This window comes from Monodelphis domestica, chromosome 7 (assembly GCF_027887165.1).
Source record: "Monodelphis domestica isolate mMonDom1 chromosome 7, mMonDom1.pri, whole genome shotgun sequence".
Taxonomy (NCBI): domain Eukaryota; kingdom Metazoa; phylum Chordata; class Mammalia; order Didelphimorphia; family Didelphidae; genus Monodelphis; species Monodelphis domestica.
The window spans coordinates 56,647,974-56,668,922 of NC_077233.1; the positions used below are offsets into that span (position 1 = coordinate 56,647,974).

Sequence of the window (20,949 nt, forward strand, 5' to 3'; positions counted from 1 at the left end):
ACAAGACTGGGAACTCTTACCAGTAGATCCACTAACAAAAGTGGAAAAACAACAACCAACAAAAATCCTTACAACACAGAGCAGACACAGAACTCAAAAAGCATAGCACGCTGAGATTATTTATCAGATGGACAAACAGACCCCTATATCTCAATGGACCCTGAATGCATACTTTTTGTAAAAGGTTAAATGATATTCACTAGACTCTTAAAAAGCAGGAAAATGTATTTTAGAAAGATTGCCATCACAATTGGTTAAAATCTGATTCAGTGGTATCTGGGAAATTTATTTATTCGGAATACTTTATTCTCTAAGGATACTGGATGAAGCATGGTAAAGTGCATATAATAGTGGTTCCAAACATATTTGTTGATTAGATGAATGTTGTTCCTGGTATGCTAAAAGCAACAAGATCTAAACTCAATTAATCCTTAAAGGGGCTAATGGATAGAAAATGTACAGCAGGGGTAATTTTTGCAATTGATTTTCTTCAGAAAATGATTATGTCTCAGGATTTTAAAAAAAGGAAACTTAAGTCTAGAGCTGATATGGGATGAGGAAATGTCAGTAGAGGCTACATGTCTTATTGTTTTTAAACTAAGGTATTTCCTATCACTTTAATAGATTTAAATATCCTCTTTATCACTGCCTATAGCATTGAATAAACTGCCATGAAATAAATGGTCTTGAAGTGAGCTGTTTTAATGAGGCAATATATGTGTTTTGGGAAAGAAAAGGGAGTATCGAGGAGCTCTGCCCTGGCTCTTATCTTTAAAGTGATATATAGCTGGGCCTTGGAAGCAATTTTTTCTTTTTCAGCAATCATTTTTACCCAGCCCTAAATCTGACTTTAAGGCATGTCAAGTCCAGATCTGGTGAATGGAAGCAGGGATAACAAAGTCAACCAATATGGCTGCACTGAGAATCAGTCAAAGCATAAAAACCTAATTTTTCTGAGAGGGTTACTAGAATACTAGATCATGTGAGTACTACAGACTTAGTTTACCTATATTTTAGGGTATCATTTTAGTCTCTCATTCTATTTTTGTGGAAAAGATAGAGAAGTGTGGGCTACATGACCATGGAATTAGGTGGATAAGGAAGGAGTTGAATGGCCCAAACAAAGAGTATTGATGAATAGCTCAGTCTCACACTGGAAGAAGGTCTCCCAGTGTCCAGCATTGCTTTCTGTGGTTATGAGTGGCTTGTTCATAAGATCTGCAAATGATTCCAAGCCTACAAGGATAACTAACACAATGAATGATAGGGATGGGTCAGAACACTGATCCAGATCATGTAGGATTTAATTCAATAGGGATAAATGTAAAAAGGTCTTATCCTTGGGTTCAAAAGGAAAAAAAAATGTCCCAAGTCCAAGCTGTCTCTGCTGCTTGGCTAGAAAGCAGTTAATGTGGAAAACATGAGAGGGTTTAGTGGACTTAAATGAAATACGAATCTCTGGTGTGACATGCTTGTGTTTGAATCTACATTAAAAAAGGCCCAGGGCAAGGGCTGTGGAGGGGATAGTCTTGTTGTATTTTGCCCTGGGCACATAAGTGGAATATAATTTTCAGGGCTAGGTGCTACATTACACAAATGACACTTATCTGTCGGCAGGCAACTAGGACTAAAGAAGGATTTTGAATGATCATGTTACATGGGGTCCATGTTAAGGAAATAGAAAGGCTAGCTTGGAGAAAGAAAAGACATGTTAGCTTGGAAATTTGCAATTTGAGTAGGTAGCATCCCCAACAGGTATTGTGGGGAGGGTGGATTGATTCTGTTTGTTTGGGTTGATGCCCTGGCCAGAATGAAGAACAGGAGATTGTAATGGGGCACAATTATGAGGGAAATTCTGCTAATGATCTGAGTGATCCTGAATGCAATGGGCTGCTCTGGGAGATAGTAGCTTCCTTCTTGACCAAGGCCAGATGATCACTTGTTGGGAAGCTTATAGAATTGTTCAGATAGAAGCTAGGCTAACTAGTTGATGACTTCCTTTGAAGCTCCAAGATTTTGCATGTTTTTGCTCCTTATTCAAAAAGGGTCCCAAAAAGGCAGTAATATTTTGGAGTAGTTCTCCATGAAACTTTTTTTTTTTTTTAAACCCTTACCTTCCGTCTTGGAGTCATTACTGTGTATTGGCTCCAAGGCAGAAGAGTGGTAAGGGCTAGGCAATGGGGGTCAAGTGACTTGCCCAGGGTCACACAGCTAGGAAGTGTCTGAGGTAAGATTTGAACCTAGGACCTCCCATCTCTAGGCCTGGCTCTCAATTTACTGAGCTACCCAGCTGCCCCTCTCCATGAAACTCTTAACCTAAACTTATAGCCCCCCTACAGAAACACTGGTTTTAGTCTAGGAAGAAAGGGTTTTGTGTTCTATTTTTAAAAGCTTTGTAACTTCCTGTAATGCTCCATAGCAGGGTGACACTGAACCTATTCTCTAGTGATGTCTAACCTCCTGACACAAAGTGTTAACATATTTGCTTTTAAGTTTGCCCTCTCTTCTGGCCCATTTTCCTTGAACATTCATTGAACAAGCTAAAGAAAAGGCAAGAGTGGAGGAAAGCAAAAGGGGGACGCACAATTGCAATCTGTCACAAAATCTGATTCCCAGAGCTGTTTAGAAATCTTAAATGAAGAAAGGAATTGGGCTGAGAACAACGCGTCCAAACTAGCAACATATTTCTGCTCTATTTGAGCCGTCTTGCTATTTAACCTCCACTGGCACATCACTGCTGCAAGAAGGCAGTCTTTTCATTCCTCCCTAATTGATGACTCCTAAGAGTATTTCAGACCCTGTCTTCTTTTCTCAAGTCTCCCATCAAGCTTTTTTTAATGGAGAAAATAAAGGTCATTCACAAAGAGCTCCCTGATTTCCCCTTCTCAAAATGCATTGATATCAGACTTTACTTTCTCCACTTTTCCCCCCATCTCTGACAATGCAGCGCCTCTTCTCTTTATCAAGATCAAGCTTTCTAAATGTAGGCCTGATCTTATCCTTTCCATTTTCTCCAAGAGATTGCCTCTTATGTTTCTCCTTCTCTTTTCCTTCCCTTCAACCTTCCTCTATTTGCTGGTTCCTCTCCTACTGCCTACAAACATTTCCAAGTTTCCACTATTCATTCTCTCTGTCTCTGTCATTCCTTAACTCTCTAATGTGATGTCTAACCTCATCTCTCAAGAGAAACCTCTGTCTTCAAAGCTACTATGTCTGACTCTTCAGCCTTCTTGATTTAGTTGATTGCCATTTCCTCTGGGTGTTGATGATGCCACTGTCTCCTGGCTCTCCTCCCTGTCTGATTGCTCCTTCTCAATTTCCTCTGCTGGATCATGAAATATGCCATTCTATGGGGATACCTGGAAGTCTCTGAACTGGGCATTCTTTTCTTTTCAGTCTCCTCAGGTGATCTCATCAGGTCTTAAGGGATTAATCATCACCCCTGTGCAAATGACTCACAAGTCTGTATTTCCATTCACAATCTCATCTCATCTCACCAACTGCCTCCTGGACACTCCAAACTGGATGGCCTAGACACATCTTAAACTCAACACACCCCAAAGAGGATGCATTCCTTCCTGCCTCCAGGGTTACAACATAAGCATGCGATCCTTGACTCCTAATTCTCCTTTACCCCACATATCCAATCAGTTGTCAAATCTAGCTATTTCTACAGTCACAACAAATGCCATCTTCTCTCAGCTCAAAAAGCCACTGTCATACTTCAGGACCGTACTGTCTTCCATTTGCACTACTGCAGTGCAATTAGTGTCCTGGCCTGCCTCAGATCTTTCTTCCTCCAGTTCATTCTTTATACAGCTCCTAAACTCATGTTTCTTCAGTGCATATCTGACCACATCCCTCATTCACCTACTCAATAAACTGGCACTAGGCTAAAATGTAAACTCTCTTTGGTTTTTAAGGTCCTTCACAACTTGGATCTCATTCACTTTTCCAGATTTATGATGTTACTCTCCTTCTCATACATGGTATTCTGGGTCTCTCTTTACCTCTGCCTCAGAGAATCCCTTATTTCCTTTAAGACTTAGCTTAAGCCCCAGGGTGTACACAAAACCTCTCCTTAGCCCCAATTCCTCTCCAAACTGTAGTGCCTCCATCTCTAAACCATTTATTGTTGATTTGAATTTATTTTCTACATATGCAGACAGTACTCTACCTTGCACATAGCCCCTTTGAAAAGAATGTAAGCTTCCCTGTGTATTGACTTAGCACACAGTAAATGCTTAAAAAATGCCTTTTCACTAATGGATGTAAAATATTGGTTGCTATAGAAACCATATGTAGAAGGTAAGTTTCAATAATCTAAGAAATTCTGTGACTTAATTTCAACATCTGAAAATAGTGGCTTGATGACTGATTTCTTCTCAAGAAGTAAAAGTTATACTCAATAAAGTTCGAGATACTTAGATGAATGGTGCACAGCTGGAAATTTAAGAACTCAGAAGGACTTTAGACATCTTCTAGACTACTCACATCATTTTACAGATTAGGAAAATGAGGCTCTGTGTGGTTACGTGCCTAGCCTAAGGTTATAAAGGAAGTCAGCAGCTTGGTCAACACCAGAACTAGATCCTCTGGCTTCTTAGCCCACCTCCCTTTCTCCAAAATTGCCATGATCTCCTTGATCCCTTGGCAGCACTCTCTATTGCATCATACTATCTCTGTAGGATTTTGATCTGCCCTACATGGAGGCTTAGCTCTTTGTAAGTCCTAGCTTCAGAACCAACAATCCACAAGAATGTAGGGAAAAGAATACAGATGGTCTTAAGAAGACAACATCTGGAGAATAGCTAGGAAATAAACATTGTGAAACACCACCAAGATTCTAGTTTCTACCTTTTACATAGTTATGCCTAAAAGAATCAGGTCCCTTGAGAAACCTCTAACTACTATTGAATGATTTCCTGCTAAATGTGTTCCCATCACAAAGTCCTGCCAATATTTAATAAAGGCAACAGACATGTTTATCAAGACTTATTTCCTGCATGACCTCTTTCCTCAGCTAGTTCTTTATTATTATATGTTAGGACCAAAAGCTAAAAGGTTTTTATGATGTTTCCGTTAGCTTTGGTTCTTTCCATTGACTGATAAGAGCAGAGACTATGATACATGCTAGATATGATTAGTCTGTCTTCTTGAAAAATTTATCCTTCAGTGATAATCACTACAAGTGAAAGAGGTTTGAAACTTTCTAAAACTTGGAATTAAAGGAACAAACCCTAGTATAAAAGGCTGAGAGCTGGGGTGGGCTCCATTTTTTCACTGCCTCATTCATATATGACCCAGGAAAAGTGACTTCACTTTCCCACATCTGTTTTATCTATGACATGGAATAGACAGCACCTATCCTCCTCTTTACCTTGCTGCTACAGAAGCTGTGCAAAATTTAAGAATCTAAAAATCAACACACAGCATAAAGAAGCAACTGCTCCAGTATAACTTACCTATAGCGTTCCTCCTGTAAGGCCTGCATTATTAAGGAATAGTCCCTCTGATAATGCTCCTTGAGGTTTTCGAATGATTCCTCTAGTCTGGCCTGTGTCTCTCGAATTTCCTGGATCTCATGAAGTATTGCATCAAACCCTGAGCTCTGCATATCCAGAGTGTTTGTCTTGGAGCTTGAAGCTCCCACAGGGCCTCCACCAGTGGTACTGTTTGCTCCCACCGAGCCCGAGGTAGCACTGGAACAGTCCTCCTCACTACCATACTTTGGACTCGACTGAAAGTTTGCAATCACTCCCAGAGGCTTCCCTCCAGGCCCATCCTCTATCTGCCCTTCCTCTAATGAGTCTTTCAGATTAGAGATGTTGTCTGCACTGCCAAACTTGTTCCGAATTAATGAGGCGATCTCTCGAGGTTTTGAGACAACAGCTCCTGCAGCTGAATGAGTGGCCTGGGAGAAGCTGGAAAGTCCGCCTTTGACACTGTCCACTACCCCTTCACTAAAGCCAGTCACTTTGGCCCCCACATCCTTCAGCCCCTGGTGCATATCCCTGAAGACATCCTTGGGCTGCCGGGGGATGCCGTTCTGCTCAACCTCTCGGAGCTTCCGGTGATAATGCTCTAGCTTCTTCTGCAGCTGCAGGATAGTCTGGGCTGATTTCTGGTTTTTCTTCTCAAACACCTGCTTGATGCGGGCAGTCTGCTGTTTGTCGGCGTTGTTGGCAAGTTTCAAGTACTCTGCCACATTGTCATCTCGGGCCGTTTGCTCAATTTTGATCTGCTCGGTGAGCTTTAGGATCTTCTGCTGCAGGTGGGTGATAGCTGCTTTGGTGCGCTGAGGGTCAGGGGTCCCATCTACTGAGTCGGTGTTGATGCTGCCATCAGTGCTAGAGGTCACTGCGCTGGAGGTCTGAGCAAGGCTGCTTACTTCCAACCGATCGATCTAGTATCAAAGGAAGAGAGGTAGACATTAAAAGGGGGCTGAAAAGAACAGGACAGGAAGCACTACCCACCCTGGTCTTTGAAAAGGTCCCTATGAGACTGATTTCTGTCAAATGCCTCCCTTTCTCTCTTGCTGGTTCTCTTCAGGTTTACTTATGTTAAATGAATCCTGTATATAAAATAAGCCTTTTGGGGCTAAAGATAAATAAATTGAGCCTCAACTTTTTTCCTTAGAAAAAGAATTCTTATAGACATCTTTCAAATAGCAGAATTCAATGGTGCAGTTAAATATTATTTAAATAATAAGAACTGACATTTTTTTAAAAGTGTACAACCACTGTGTAAAGTAAAACCCACCTCCATTACATTCTACAAAAATATAAAGTGAAAAGAATAGCAGTCTATGTATACACAACCAGTTGCTCTAAATAATGACCTAAGATACAGTTCACAGACTAGATAATGAATTTTCATTATGTTCATTTATGTATTTTTACTCAAATAAAGTTGAAGCTAAGAATTTTGCTTTGTAAAGTCATGAAGGAAAACATGAAAAGATAACTAGTGGGAAGAGTTTGTAAGAGAAAATGAAAATCATTTGGAGTGATCCATTTATATAACAGGTCTGTTTTATGAGATTTGGGGGGGGGGGGAAGTGGCTTTTTAAAGTGAATTACCAAATAAAAACAATGTTAAAATGCATTTTACCCTAAACTATAAGAAATCTGTAGCAAATTCTGGCACGATGACGGACTCACAAAGTAACAATGAACTACAAGTAACTGAATATGACAATTCTCACAATAATGAGAAATGACCATGACAGAGGTAAAACCTGAAAAAAGTCAAGTCAAGAATATGCTCAAAGTTAGGTCAAGTGTTACAGTGGGAATGATTTTTTCTCTTCCATGGTTAACTACATGTGGAAATTGGAGAAAGGACGGTTAAATTAAGCTTAAAGGAATTAAATCATTTCCTTAAGGCTGGCAGCCAAAATAGGGGAGAGTACAGAGCCTACTTAGGGGAAAAAAACCTTTCACACTGATGTCTACTGAGGAGGGTAATAATGAAAGAGGAAGAAATAGGAGCAAAGGAGTTTTAGAAACTGTTCCCTATTGAGGACTTTAAGAGAAACGAACAACAAAACAACTACAAGAACGTTATAATAAGTAATTTTCAAAGGGAATGGGTAAAATTAAAAACTGACTACTTCCATCATGCACTTCTCCCCCAAAGGAAAGAATCTCCTTTCTCTCTCTGTCTCTGTCTCTCTATATTTTAAGAACTCATATTTCAAGGAAAAAAACTGAAGTACTTATCAGCAACTAGAATATACTCATTTGAAATATTCACAACATATACAACTTAATTTAATATTTCCTTAGATGTACATCCTTTTCTCTTGAATTTGCCTTTTCTTTGAGTTCAGGGGTAAGAATTCAAGCTTAAGGGCTTTTAGTACTTGGAGTCAATAAATTACCATTCACAGAAATAAGTGTAATTAAAATACATATTTTTAATATTTATATTCATATTTAATATTACCAAAAAAAGAACCTAAACATATGACCTATTGGGCCATTATTCTGAATATCCTTCTCAATTTTGCAAAAGTTGCAGGAGCAGTTGATTTTAGTTCCATCTTCTGAGGGAGTTCTTATGAATTGGAAAATGACTGAATGGTGGGTTGTAGTGGGAGGGAGAAAGAACTGAAGCTAGAACTCTTTGGATACTTAAGTTGCCTAGAATGACAAAGTAGTCTAGGGTGTGATCTCTCATGACCCATGGATTTTTTTAGATTTTGTCTGGCTCCTTTGAGTTTATTCAGGACTCTAGACTCCATATGACAGCTAGTATTTTAAAGTCCAACATTTCTACCTCCAAGAAAAAAAAAGGGACATAATCCATAAAAGTCATAAAAAGTTCAGCTGAAGCCTAAAAGTTTGCTGCTTTTATCAGTGGCCTAAATAAATAAAAAGCTGATAGACTATTATGATTTCTTCCATGTACTAGATGTCCTTCTTAGATTCTGAACTAATGTTTAAATGGTCTGATATAAAGAATACTAATAGAATATATGTCACATGGACCAAGAGGCAAAAGAATTTGAGTTTCTTACAACCCTGATTCTCCTTCAGAGATTTAAGAATTGTAGTTTTGTGTTCAACCCATCTGGTGGCTTACTAAAAAAGGTAATTGGAAATGGATGAAAAATTTGATAGTTCCTTAGGGAAGAGAAGCATAATTTATAAAGATACAATATGGATCACACCTGTGGGCAAAAATATAAGTGGTGTACATAGATAAGTTTTGTTAATATATCTCAAGTTAAAAAAAAATCCATGCAAAATAGACCTTCAACCCCCTTTAGGAAGAGCTCACTCAGCCTGGCAGCAGGAAGGGAAGGAAGAGACAATGTGTACTTGAGTGTTGTTTCTGTCCTACCTGGGCTTTCCCGAGCCATAGTAACTTCTGCCAGTGCATGGTTTCCAACACTTACATCTGTTAACATATCTACGACAATCCAGCTGACAGTTCTCCTCCAACTTCATTCTCTAAATAAAACTAACCCTTTATTTTGTCAGGGAAGTAGTTTTAAAATACCTGAAACCATGAATCACCCCCATTACTCAGTAACTCCTCCCCAGTAACAGGCTGGCACTAACTCTAAAAGACTTTGGGAGAGGGTGGTAGAAGGGGAGTGGAAGGAAAGAAACAAGATGACATCATCTGAGTCAAGAACAAAGTCCTTAAAGGGAAAGCCTATGATTTTTTTTTTTAAGTTCTAAACTACATTACAGTAGTAATACTGAATGAAGTAATGGAAGGTTCAAACTCCTCTCATTAAGAGTGGATTTTTGATTTCTGTTCCTAAAGGGGCAAAGCAATAATCTTATTTAATTGTGTTCACAGACTGAAGAAATTTTTCCCAAGTCTTTTGTAGGAATAACCTAGTGACCTGAACAGATTCTAACCCAGGAATATTGAAGACAACAATAGGACCAGTGAAAGTGTGGGAAAATAGTTATTTTTTTCATTCTTTTTATAAGAAAATTAATTAATTAAGAATATTTTCCCATAGTTATATGATTCATGATTTTTCCACCCCCCTCTCTTCCTTCCCCCCTCCCAGAGCTGAGAAGCAATTCCACTGGGTTATACATGTATCATTGTTCCAAACCTAACACAGAAATGGGTTTGGAACAATGATACATGTATAACCCAGTGGAATTAGGTAAATTCTAAGACTATTCAACTTGTTGAATTTGGCTCCCTGTCAAGTCATAGTGGGACTGATGTGATCCTGTGAAACAAAGAAAGAAATCTGCCTCCAGGTACACTTTGTGTAGAAGAATGGCGTTTCTTGGTGCTAGTCCATAGGTCTTAAGAGTCTTGCCAAATTTAAATTTATATCCTAATTATACAACACTTACTTTGAAGTAATGGAAGGACCAAACTCCTCTCACTGAGAGTAGATTTTTTATTTCTATTACTAAAGGGACAAAGCTACAACCTTATTTAATCATAAGTATTTCAAACTGAAGAAATTTTTCCTAAGTGTTATCTTCCTAATAATGAAATGATGTTTGGTTTGCATATATTTTAAGTAATATAATCTAAATTGCTCTGTATTCTCTAAAATACTGGAATACTTTCAAATAAATCAGATTTGTAAATAAAGGTCAGGAATATTTTCTAATTTAAGGAGTTACTTGAATTCGTGCCCAAACAATATATTAAAACAACAACAACTCTTTCTTCATTATCTAAAAGCTGTCATTCCCATGGTAAGTTCCCTGGGAAGTGTTCTCAGAAATATGGTTGAAGTGAAACTCTCTTATCTCATATATTAATCATTGAATTAAAATATCAATCTTTTCTCTCCATATGCTTTAGGGTTTTCCCTCTTAGCTTCTCTAAAGTGTATCATTATGTCATCTTGAGTCATCTGCACATTCTCTCTCATCAACAGATGGAAAATACCCAAACATTGAGACGATCTTTGGAAGAGCCTCCTTTTCTTATTCTAGACCAGTAGACCTTAGTTAAAAAGACCTTATTCTCTCCCTCAAGTAGGCTTTCCAAAAAGCCCTTTCTGACAGTTTATAAAATCCCAACTGGTTGAAGTCCTTTTATAAAATAACTGAGGAAGGTCTTGGTGGCTCTTCAATACTTGGGGATTTAAAGGGCCAAAAAACTTCTAAACCAGAGATATTATGGGAAGAGGACCTTTAAGGTTCTTTCCAATTCTAAGACTATGATTACATGTTTCCCAGTAACTATCTGTAGCTGCTAGCAATTCAAATTACATGTGAAAGTATTGATTCTCATTTCAGAGCAAGAAGTTAATTTCTAGAAGTGTGGCAGAGAAATATTTCCTATGTAACTGACTTGCTGTAAATTCAGAAGAAATTAAATTAAATGATGAAATAATGTCATTCGACCATTTTTCATTTCGCATTTTAAAAACCATATTAAATTTACTGTTCAATAAGTTACTCAGTGGTTTCATAACACTATATAAAAAGGCATGAGCTGATAAACTAAAATTTGTGTTATTAACATTTAGTCAGACTCAGAGGAGAGGAAAAACATCTAGCTGATGGAAGGTAACTGTAAGGCAGTGGAAAAATCTTATCCAGAAATGAGATTTGTAGTTTAAGTGCAAAATATTAGGAATATCAGCTATTAATGTGATTGAGTCAAGGTATTTAGTCACTCAGATCTCATAGAACATAAGATCTAGCTAAGAAACAGGGATGTTTCTTTCCCTCAACCTCTTTGCATGCTGGCATACTCAGCCTTTCTCCTATTTTTTACCTTTCTTGCCTTCTCAGGCCTTCAAATTCTTAACCAGTTCCTAATACAAAACTTCTATCTATCCAGAATTCAAAATTTTCAAGAATAAGTAGTCAAAATATATACTAATCTTTTTTTTTTTAAACCTTTACCTTCCGTCTTGGAATCAATACTGTGTATTGCTTCCAAGGCAGAAGAGTGGTAAGGGCTGGGAATGGGGATTGTGACTTGCCCAGGATTCACATATTTGGGAAGTTTTTGAGGCCAGATTTGAACCTGGGACCTCCCATCTCTAGGACTGACTCAATCCACTGAGCTTATCAGCTGCCCCCTACTAATCTTAACATCTATCTCAAAACCAACTGGGTAAAGATTCTCAGGTATTGATTAATTTTTTTTTAAACTCTTACCTTCTGTCTTAGAATCAATACAAGTATCAGTTCTAAGGCAGAAGAAGATTGTTAAGGGCTAGGTAAATGGGGTTAAGTGACTTGCCCGAGGCTACACAGCTAGGAAGTTATCTGCAGACATATTTGAACACAGGATCTCCAGTCCCACTGAGACACCTAGCTGCCTCCAGGCATAATTATTGTTAACGGAAAACTATAGGAAAATATATTTTTTTCAATTGTCATAGGTCTAGGACATGATACAAAAACATGGCCACTGAAAACAAAGTCATTTTGGTTTATAGAGGTAGAGTGATTATTTGCTGGAAGGTTTGAAAAGATGAAAACTTATGATGCAATATCAATTGATTAAGTTGGGCAACAAAAGAGGGGACTAATTACTCTAGTTTAGGGGAATAAAGTAAGAGAAATGAAGTCTTGAGCTCGAGGTTTTGAAAAGGTTTGCAGACACAGCATCTCAGGTTATGTCCAAAAAATCTGAATTGAGTTTTTATAAACCACTATGGTTTCAGTGGAAATGGATCCTAAAATAGTAATGATGATTTATTGAAGATAAATGGCTTTTAATTAGTGGTACTGGTCCTTCAGATTATTGAGAATCTCTATATAAATGCTGTTCAAATTTAGAATATTAACAGTTCCATTCCAAGTCAGTATAGTGTCCATCAAAGAGAAAAATGAATCAATCAGCAAACATTTACTGTCTACCATGTATCAGGATCTATGTCAGGCAACAGGAGGTGTGTACAAAGTGAAAACAGTCTGCCCTCACAGAGTTTATCGTCTGGCTGAGGAAGGCAACATGTAATGGATAGGATAATGAGCTAAAATGGTATACTTTAAATAGAAAAAAAATGTTAATATTCTGAATTTAGATAATTTGAGTTGAGTAGATATTTCATTAGCTTGAGGGCTAACATCTGTTTGGAGGGGAATTTTGGGTTGTTCAGCCTTGTGTTAATCAATTCTTAGTGGCCTGCAAGGCTTTTTGTAGAGAGAGGAGGGTGAAGTGGCAGCAGCAAGTGGTAGTGAGCCAGCTGAGAAGCATCTCCTTTGAGGACCCTTGCACTGGAAAGGACCTCAGAGGCCCTCACTTTACATTGAGTAAACTGAGGCTGAGGATTCAGTCTTACAGGTAAAATATAGCAGAGTTTGTGTAGGTGGAACTTAGGTTCTCTGATTTCACAGACTGTCCCAACAGAGCAGATTTTACTCCTGGAAGGAGCATGCCTTAGTCATCCTGAGCAGCTAGTGGAATTTCTCTCTGGTCAATAGAAAAATCAGAAGTGATCCAATGAAGAAATTATACTCTTCCTCCTAGCTATGCAGATGTAAATCTCATGTTGCATATGCAGTGAGGTTGTTTTTGGAGATGTTGATCAGGTAGGAGGTTTTATCCTTTGCCTGTGGAAATCAGCCAAGAGATTAGAAAAAAAATATTGGTATATAGCTGTAGAATGCCAGGAAAGGAGAGTGGCAACAAGGCTGGCCTGGTAAGCAGAAAGCAAGAAATGCATGATTGTGAGGCACAAACGCCAAATCCTACCCAGGCACTGTGGCAGCTTTAGTCCTCCATGTGACAGCCATGCAGTGATCATCTAGTTCAATTCTTTCATTTTATGACTAAAGAAAATAATGTCTAATATAAGAAAGTGACTTGACCATGGTCATGAAGAATTTGAGGCAGAACTTGGACTTCTGGGTCAATGAATTTTGGTTACACGGGGTTTAGTAGTGACTCTGACAATGATCAGATAATTATTATATGATTATCAAAAGTTTTTGTGACAAAACCTTAACCTCCACTTCTCTCCTCTCTCCCCCTTCCCAAAATAATCAAAGTAATTTTCCATAGTCCCTCTGACATGGACAAATAAATTAGCATAAAGTCTGAGGTAAGAATGGCTAAGGATAGCACAAAGAGAGAATGCAGAAGATGGGTGCCTGGCCAAAGTGACTGTCACGGAGTTAGGCTAGGTGAGGGCAAAAATGCAAGGCAAAGCAATCAAGCTAGCAAGGAAGATAAATGTAGACAAAACTGTTGGCATTGTCAGGGAGGAAATTTCAGGGCAGGCACAAAAGACTGTTAAAGATTTGACTAGCAGCACCCTTGCCCAGCAATAAATAGCTAATTTTAGGGAAATTCTACACAAATAACTCATAGAAGTCATCAAGTCAGGCAGGTCTGAGATGGCAGCAAAGAAAATAGCTCTGTCTAGAACCTGAAGGGTGGTCCAGAGACCCATAGAATGAAAAGAGAATAATTGCTTCACCAAATAGAAATATTTTGGACTCAGCTGTGGGCACAAATAAACTCAAGAGAATTCTACATCTTTTCTTGGGGAACCATAGGACAGCATAAGAAAACAAGTACAATTTCAGGGAGCACAGGCTATTTGGGAGAATAGCTAATTTCCTTGGCACAGGATGGTTATCAGTAAAACTACAATTACAAGGGTTTTCTTGAGAACAATTTTAATTTGGAATAATGATTGGGTCTGGGTCTTGTGAAAGGGTGAAGCTCTTTCTACCAATGCAGCTGGGTACTTGCTATGAATGACAAGCTTAAAGAGTTGCCTGGAGTGGTGGTGTCAAAGTCAAATAGAAATGGGGAGGGGGTGTCCAATATTGTATACATAAGGATTCTTGCTGCTACACATTGACTTTATTTTCAAAAAAGCAACATATCTATATTTTATTATATTTTTGTAAATGTTTCCTAATTACATTTTAATTTGGTTTTGGAAGCACTCAGATCTGAAGGCCAAGTATGTGACACTTCCTCTGGATTAGAGCACTAATCGGTTTAGTGACTTGCCCAAAGTCACACAGTCAATATGTGACAGTGGGAGAATATGACCCCATGTTTTTCTGAACTGAGCTGAGTTCTCTATTAATTTAAGTGGCCTTTTTATTTTGAATTCTTAAAGAAAAATGAAAGTTTGAGATGGATTATAGTGAGATTCTTGCAATATTGATAAATGGGATGAAGTCAAGGTTATAATACTAGTAATACTATGAGAATTGTAGACATCCTAAATAACAATCTCTGCTGGTGTTCTAGTGAGAGTGGATATTTTAGGTAATCTTTAGCTTTCTAGTAGTTAATGGTAACGTGTTTGTTTTCTGGTAATTAGAAACGTAAAATGAAAGCATCAGAATTCTGACAAAAAAATAAAATTTTGTTAAATTAGTGTGTGACTTCAACTCAACTCAAGAAAAGACTTTCTAACAATTAGAGCTGTTTGAAAGTGGAATGAGCTGTCTGGAGAGGTGAACCACACAGGTTTGCCAGAATCAGGCTCAACACTTGGGACACACATTCTATTGCTGTCATGTTGGCAGTCTGACCAATAGGTGACTCTCACCAGGGACTGATTCAGCTCCTCCCTCCCCTTCATGTACTGGGACACCTAGTTTTTGGGCACTCATTTAGCTAACAGGCTCACCTTGATGACTCATTTAACTTTACTAGGAAAACAAGCAAGTTGTACTAGATCACCTCTGAGTCCCTTGTTGGCTCTACAGACACAATCCTCACTCTGATCCTTCAATGGGAGTCTCTTCTTGGGCCATTACAAAGGTAAGAAATCATGGATGAGTGGCTCTTTACTGGGGTTCTAGTTGGGCTTTGAAGGCTCTAAACCTACCCATTCTGAACTCCACATCACAACAATTGTTTTTTTCTGCTCCAGAAGCCCTACTTCTAGTGCTCATTTGTCTTGATTCTTTAATGTATTTAGGGTTCTGATAGTGAATCGACACTTTCAAACTCAAAAAGCATTTCTTAGGGACACATGCACATATCTGTAAATGTAAAAAATGGAGATTTCTAAAGTGCTTTAAACTTTTCAAAGTGCTTTACATACTTTATTCAAGCTTCACAACATCCCTGGGAGATAGGTACTAGAGTTATCCCCACTTTTCAGATGGGAAAACAAAAGTTAAGTGATTCACCCATGATCACACTGCTAATAAGTATCAGAGGTGAAATGAACCCAGAACTTCTAGGTCCTAAATCCAATACCCTCTCTAGTACTTTATGAAGCTCATGCCGTAATACCCTGCATATGGTATTAGAAAGTTATACAACTGAAAAGGCATTTGGCTTTGAAAAACTCATGTTAGCACTGTCAGGTTGGTGCCTACTTGGGTGGTTCTCATCCAAGATTCTAGCACAGCACTGAACTTCACATCTAGGCACTATATAGGCCAGTGGCCTATGGCTAAACAACTCCATTGGGCCACTGAAACTATTCCTGGAGGCCATGGCAAAACCTGATTGGGCCTTCCACCCATTGCCCTTTACCCATGCTTGTGAAGCCCGGCCACTTACTTTTTACATGTGGGCTTGTCACAACTTTTCTGGGCCTTTGTAAATCAAGAGAATTGGTCCAGATCATCTCTGAACGTCCTTCTAGCTCTAAATCTATGATCTTCTAAGGTAAAAAAAGCAACCATGAAGACACCAATAGCTATCAAGTCATATGCATAGCCCAAAAGGGGCAAAGCTGCTTTCTGAGGGAACAGAAATCTGTGGAATTATCTTACATGTAGTAAAGATGGTGGTTGCTTTTTCTTTTTTGGGGGGGAAGGGGGCACACAAAAGTGTCATTAGTGTTGTGTTGCGTATTGCTCTATGATAAACTGCAATCGATTGTTATGAAGAATAGAATATGAAGGATATCTGTGTCTATAGCAATTAGATACTCAGAATGATTGTTCTGTGTAATATCTACAATTGACTAGTATTGCTACTTTCATAACATTCTGTCTGAATGCTTTGTTTTATAATGTTTATGCATGTTTTAGGTATGTGATAAGAGTGGGTTGTTATATGTTGAGACAGATAAACTAAAAAGGCTTGGGTTCCTTAATGTTTATCACACACATTCTTTTGTGGCTCTGCCCATCATATTCAAATTAAGTTATGGGGAATTCTATTAAGGTATTTTCCTCTAGCCCTGTGTTGGCAAAGGTGTGCCTTGGTGTGTCAGAGGGGGCTGCTTCCCTCCCCCTCTCTGTCCCTCCACCATGTGGGGTAATATGGAGGTCACAGGTAGTGTGAAGGTACAGTTTGGGCATGTGATCTCCAAAAGGTTTACCAGGGCTTCTCCAGCCCTTTGACTGGCCAGGAGCATCCCTGGGAAGCTACTGAACAGAGAGTAGCTTTATCATGGCATAGTTTGCAAACCTGGCATGACTGTGTCAATAAGAGGGTAAAGAACAAATCTGAAAGGGCCAGTGGGGTGCCATGCTGACTGTGCACATTTTGTGTACTCACTTCTCTGGTGGAATATTGTTTCACCCCAGGAAAACACAAGCTTTTTGAGGTCAGAAATTGTTTTCTTTTGTCTTTTTGTTTCCAGCACTTAGCACAGTGTCTAGCAAACTAGATACTGAATAAATACTTAATGAAAGACTGAATGAATATCCTCCAGCACAGCTGGAAGACCCAGGTTCCATAAGAGCCAAGTGAAACTATTCAGCCAAAACTTGACATGATGCTGAGTGTACCTCAACAAGCAAAATGGAGTCTGGGTTGGCTGAACAAGAAAAACAGGGGGCAATGCAGATAAGATACAACAGCAATTATCTTAAGGACTCTCTCAGTACTGGCAACCTGTGATCCTATGATCTGGGACTTGATCAGTTTGGACACTTCTACCAAAAACCATAACTCTTCTATACTTTAGTAGATAGTTTCATGAATTGCTATGGTCAAAAGACTTTATTGGCTAATGGCTAACTTTTGGGGGATAGGCACCTCTTAAGCTGGGTTAGTCCCAGGACAACAAACACAAGTCATAAGGAATATATTTGAAATCAGGTTAGATCTGAGCTCAAACTCATCTGACACAAGTCATTTAACTTCTATGAATGTCTGTTTTCTCATTTGGAAAATGGGAACTACTATCCTTAGGGTATTTATGTCACCAGGTTCTTGTGAGGACCCAATGAGATAATATATACAGAAAAGTGCTCTGCAAAGCCTAAAAGCTGTAAAAATACCAGGCATTATTATTAGTTGGCCCTTCCAGAGTTTGTGCTCTATTACCACAGCCTCCTAGAACCCAGAGGTATCTTCCTACCATGTTGAGGCACTGAAGTAAGACTTTCATATAGGCTTCTGTCTAATAATTTTAATAGATGTGTAGCCAGGACAAAGAATATTTTTTCTCTTCCTTCCTTCCCCCACTAATACCAAAGACATGATGTGTCCCAAATATGTATTGGAAACTCAGGAAAATCCAGATTTTTTTTCCTACTCCTCTTTATTCAATTTATGTGTGGCTAGTTGATAATGACCTAGGGCTTTTCAAATTATTTCAAATTAAATAAAATATTTCTTCAGAGACATTTCTTGAGGTTTAAGAGAGATAAATGAGAAACTGGGGTGCTCTGTCAACATAGAAACAGACAAGGAATATTCACTTTGGATACATTTGCATATGGGAGGAGAAATACATCAAGATTCATAACTGACATATCCTGCCTTCTGGTGACATTTTGGACAAGAAAGGGTGGTTATCACTCAGCTCCGAGAACAAGCATTTGAGGCCAGGGTCAGCATTCAAAGGGTAGGTTTCTAGTCTGACTCTGTGTTATGAAAGTGGAAGCTCAGGAAACTGTGTCCTTTGACTGACAGAGGAGGAGAGAGGATGTGTCCATAAGGAGGATTCATCCCAATACAGACTGAGAGGTACATACATTGCAGGGGGTATATGGGAAATGATGCCTGACACCATCCATTGTGAGTTGTGCAGAAGTGTGGGAGGCACACAAATATAAAGAATGATAGCAAAGGGAGAAACTACAGTAAGTGATGCTGCCTGGAACCTGCTTGTGCTCTAAAGATGACTGACTTTCCAGGCCTTGGGACAGGGTTCTTAACTGAAAGATGTCTATTTTTCCCAAAGCTTTCTGGGCTTTTCTTCTTTTCTTTGAGGAGTCCGTGTCAGTATGCTGGATGATGTTAGGGAGTGTTTTTCCCAGGATTTCTGGGGAGAAGCAGTGACATTTTCCCAAAGTAAACTCTAATGAGAATCTAGATGTTTTATATTATAAAAGTCTGAGACATGTAAGGCTTACCAGATGGAATATGTATAGATGTCAGACAAGGAATAGAGTTTCTTAATTCTCCAAAAGACAATTTAAAACAAATTTATTTGAACAGTCAAAACCATTATCAGATTTATATAAATACTTGGCATGGGCACGTATGTTGTAAGTCTTAGAATGTCTGAATTAGAAGGGTCTCTGATTTGTTTCATATTTTTTCCCTCCCCTCTGAATAAGAGTAAAGTGAATTTCATTTGATGAGAAAAAGTATGATGATTTTTCAATCTAGAAGATATTTAGAATTTACAAAAATGTATCCAATTCTATTCAGTCAGTCTCTGTGTACAATATTCTCCTGGTTCTGCTCCTTTCCCTCTGCATCAATTCCTGGAGGTCATTCCAGTTCCCATGGAATTCCTCTACTTTATTATTCCTTTGAGCATAATCGTAGTATTCCATCACCAACACATACCACAATTTGGTCAGCCACTCCCCAATTGAAGGGCATCCTCTCATTTTCCAATTTTTTGCCACCACAAAGAGTGTGGCTATGAATAGAATTGGATACATTTTTGTAAATTCTAAATATCTTCTAGATTGAAAAATCATCACCAGGGATCCTGAACAACTTGGAGGGATCTATGAGAAAAAACACTATCCACATTCAGAGGACAAACAGTGGGCGTAGAAACACAGAAGAAAAACAACTGCTTGAATACATGGGTCAAAGGGATGTTGGGGATGTAGACTCTAAATGAACATCCTAATGTAAACACCAACAACATGGAAATAGGTTCTGATAAAGGACACATGTAATACCCAATGAAATTGCACGTGGGCTATGGGAAAGGTGAGAGGAGGGGAGGGAGGGAAATAATATGATTCTTGTAACCAAGGAATAATATTCTAAATTGACTAAATACATTAATTTTTAAAAATAAATTAATTTTTAAAATGTATCCAATTCTGAACCATTTTTTGCATTTTTATACAGTGTTCAGTAAAGCATTTTGCATACAGTCAATTAAAAATGCTGACAACAAAATAAGATTGAAGTAAACACATTCACTTGAGGTTTTTATGTGGATGATTTAATCCTTTGTGAATTTCCCTGATGCTAATTTTTTGTGATAAATTCTACTAAAACTTGGTGGAAATTCTCTGGTGCTGAGGTCAGTAAAAAAAATGAAGATTAACTTGCTTATCATTCAGGCAACCAAACAACAAATATTTAGTAAGCACTTCCAAACCAAACACTAAGCAAGAGCAATATGAGCAACAGAACAAAAATAATCTCTACTTCTTAAATGCACTTACATTCCAACAGGAGACATGACAAGTGTATATATAAAATACATGCAGCATAATTATAAATTTAATAAATAACAAATATATACAAAATGTAATTAAATACAAGTTAGTTTGGGAAGGAGGCCACTAGCAGTTGGGGAGGAATCAGAAAATGATTCTTGTAAAAAATGGTGGAAGTAATCTAAGCTTTAGGTTTAATAAGAGATGAGTATCAAAAGAATAGGGAGGAAAGGAATTTGAAAGCAAAAGACAAAGTAGAATTGAAATGGCTAGTGAAGTCAGAGCAGGGGTAGGTAGATAATAACTCAAGAAAGTACTGGAAAATGGAAGGGTTGGATAAAGCTCAATGAGAGCAAAGAGTAAGTGTAGGAGGGATGAGGGATGGAGAATCCTTGAATGACACCAGATTATGGGTCAATATTTTTAATTAGGGAAGTAGAACATTTGTGGGTAACAGTGAGATCTACTGTATGAACATTCCTATAGGTGGCTGAGGTGGAGTGAAGGAGTATGTTAAGAGATTTGAGGAGGCTGAATAATTGGGAAGTTAGGAAGCTCCGGGGAGCATTTATGTGAATATTTCAGTTCCTTAATATAAGGGCAGGAGTTGAGGAGAAGATGAAGATGGTGACCTTGGTGCTGAACTGCTTGAGAACTGAGGGAGCTGGAATTCTACAGCCACCATAATTTGGATAGGGTGGAAACTTGATTGAGTGGGCTAAGAATGAAAAGGAGGGTCTCGAAAGTAACACTGGAGAGAAAGGAGTAATCTGAATCTCTTTCTAGGCCCAATCTACTGGGAACTGTAAGAGAAGTCAGTATTGGAGAGACAATGTTGTCAGAGTTCTCAGTGAGGGGGTGAAATGCAGAAGGAGAATTATAGAAATTCAGAATGAAGAGCTCTTGGACCCAAGATCCCTAGATTACAAGGCAGAATGCCTTGTAAAATACAATGTATAGC

At 38.4% G+C, this 20,949-nt stretch overlaps 1 protein-coding gene across 8 annotated transcripts in view; it reads right to left on the bottom strand.

Annotated features, from left to right (window-relative positions):
- Window positions 1-20,949, bottom strand: part of TMCC1 (transmembrane and coiled-coil domain family 1) — a 307,939-nt gene that overhangs the window by 15,686 nt on the left and 271,304 nt on the right. For 7 of the 8 annotated variants that reach the window (XM_056804693.1, XM_056804695.1, XM_016424504.2 and 4 more), the window contains one exon: window positions 5,466-6,406. In XM_056804693.1, coding sequence (XP_056660671.1) covers window positions 5,466-6,406 — 941 coding nt within the window. Of the gene's footprint in view, window positions 1-5,465; window positions 6,407-8,850; window positions 9,351-20,949 lie in introns of those variants that run through there. The other variant, XM_016424503.2, reaches the window with a different exon arrangement.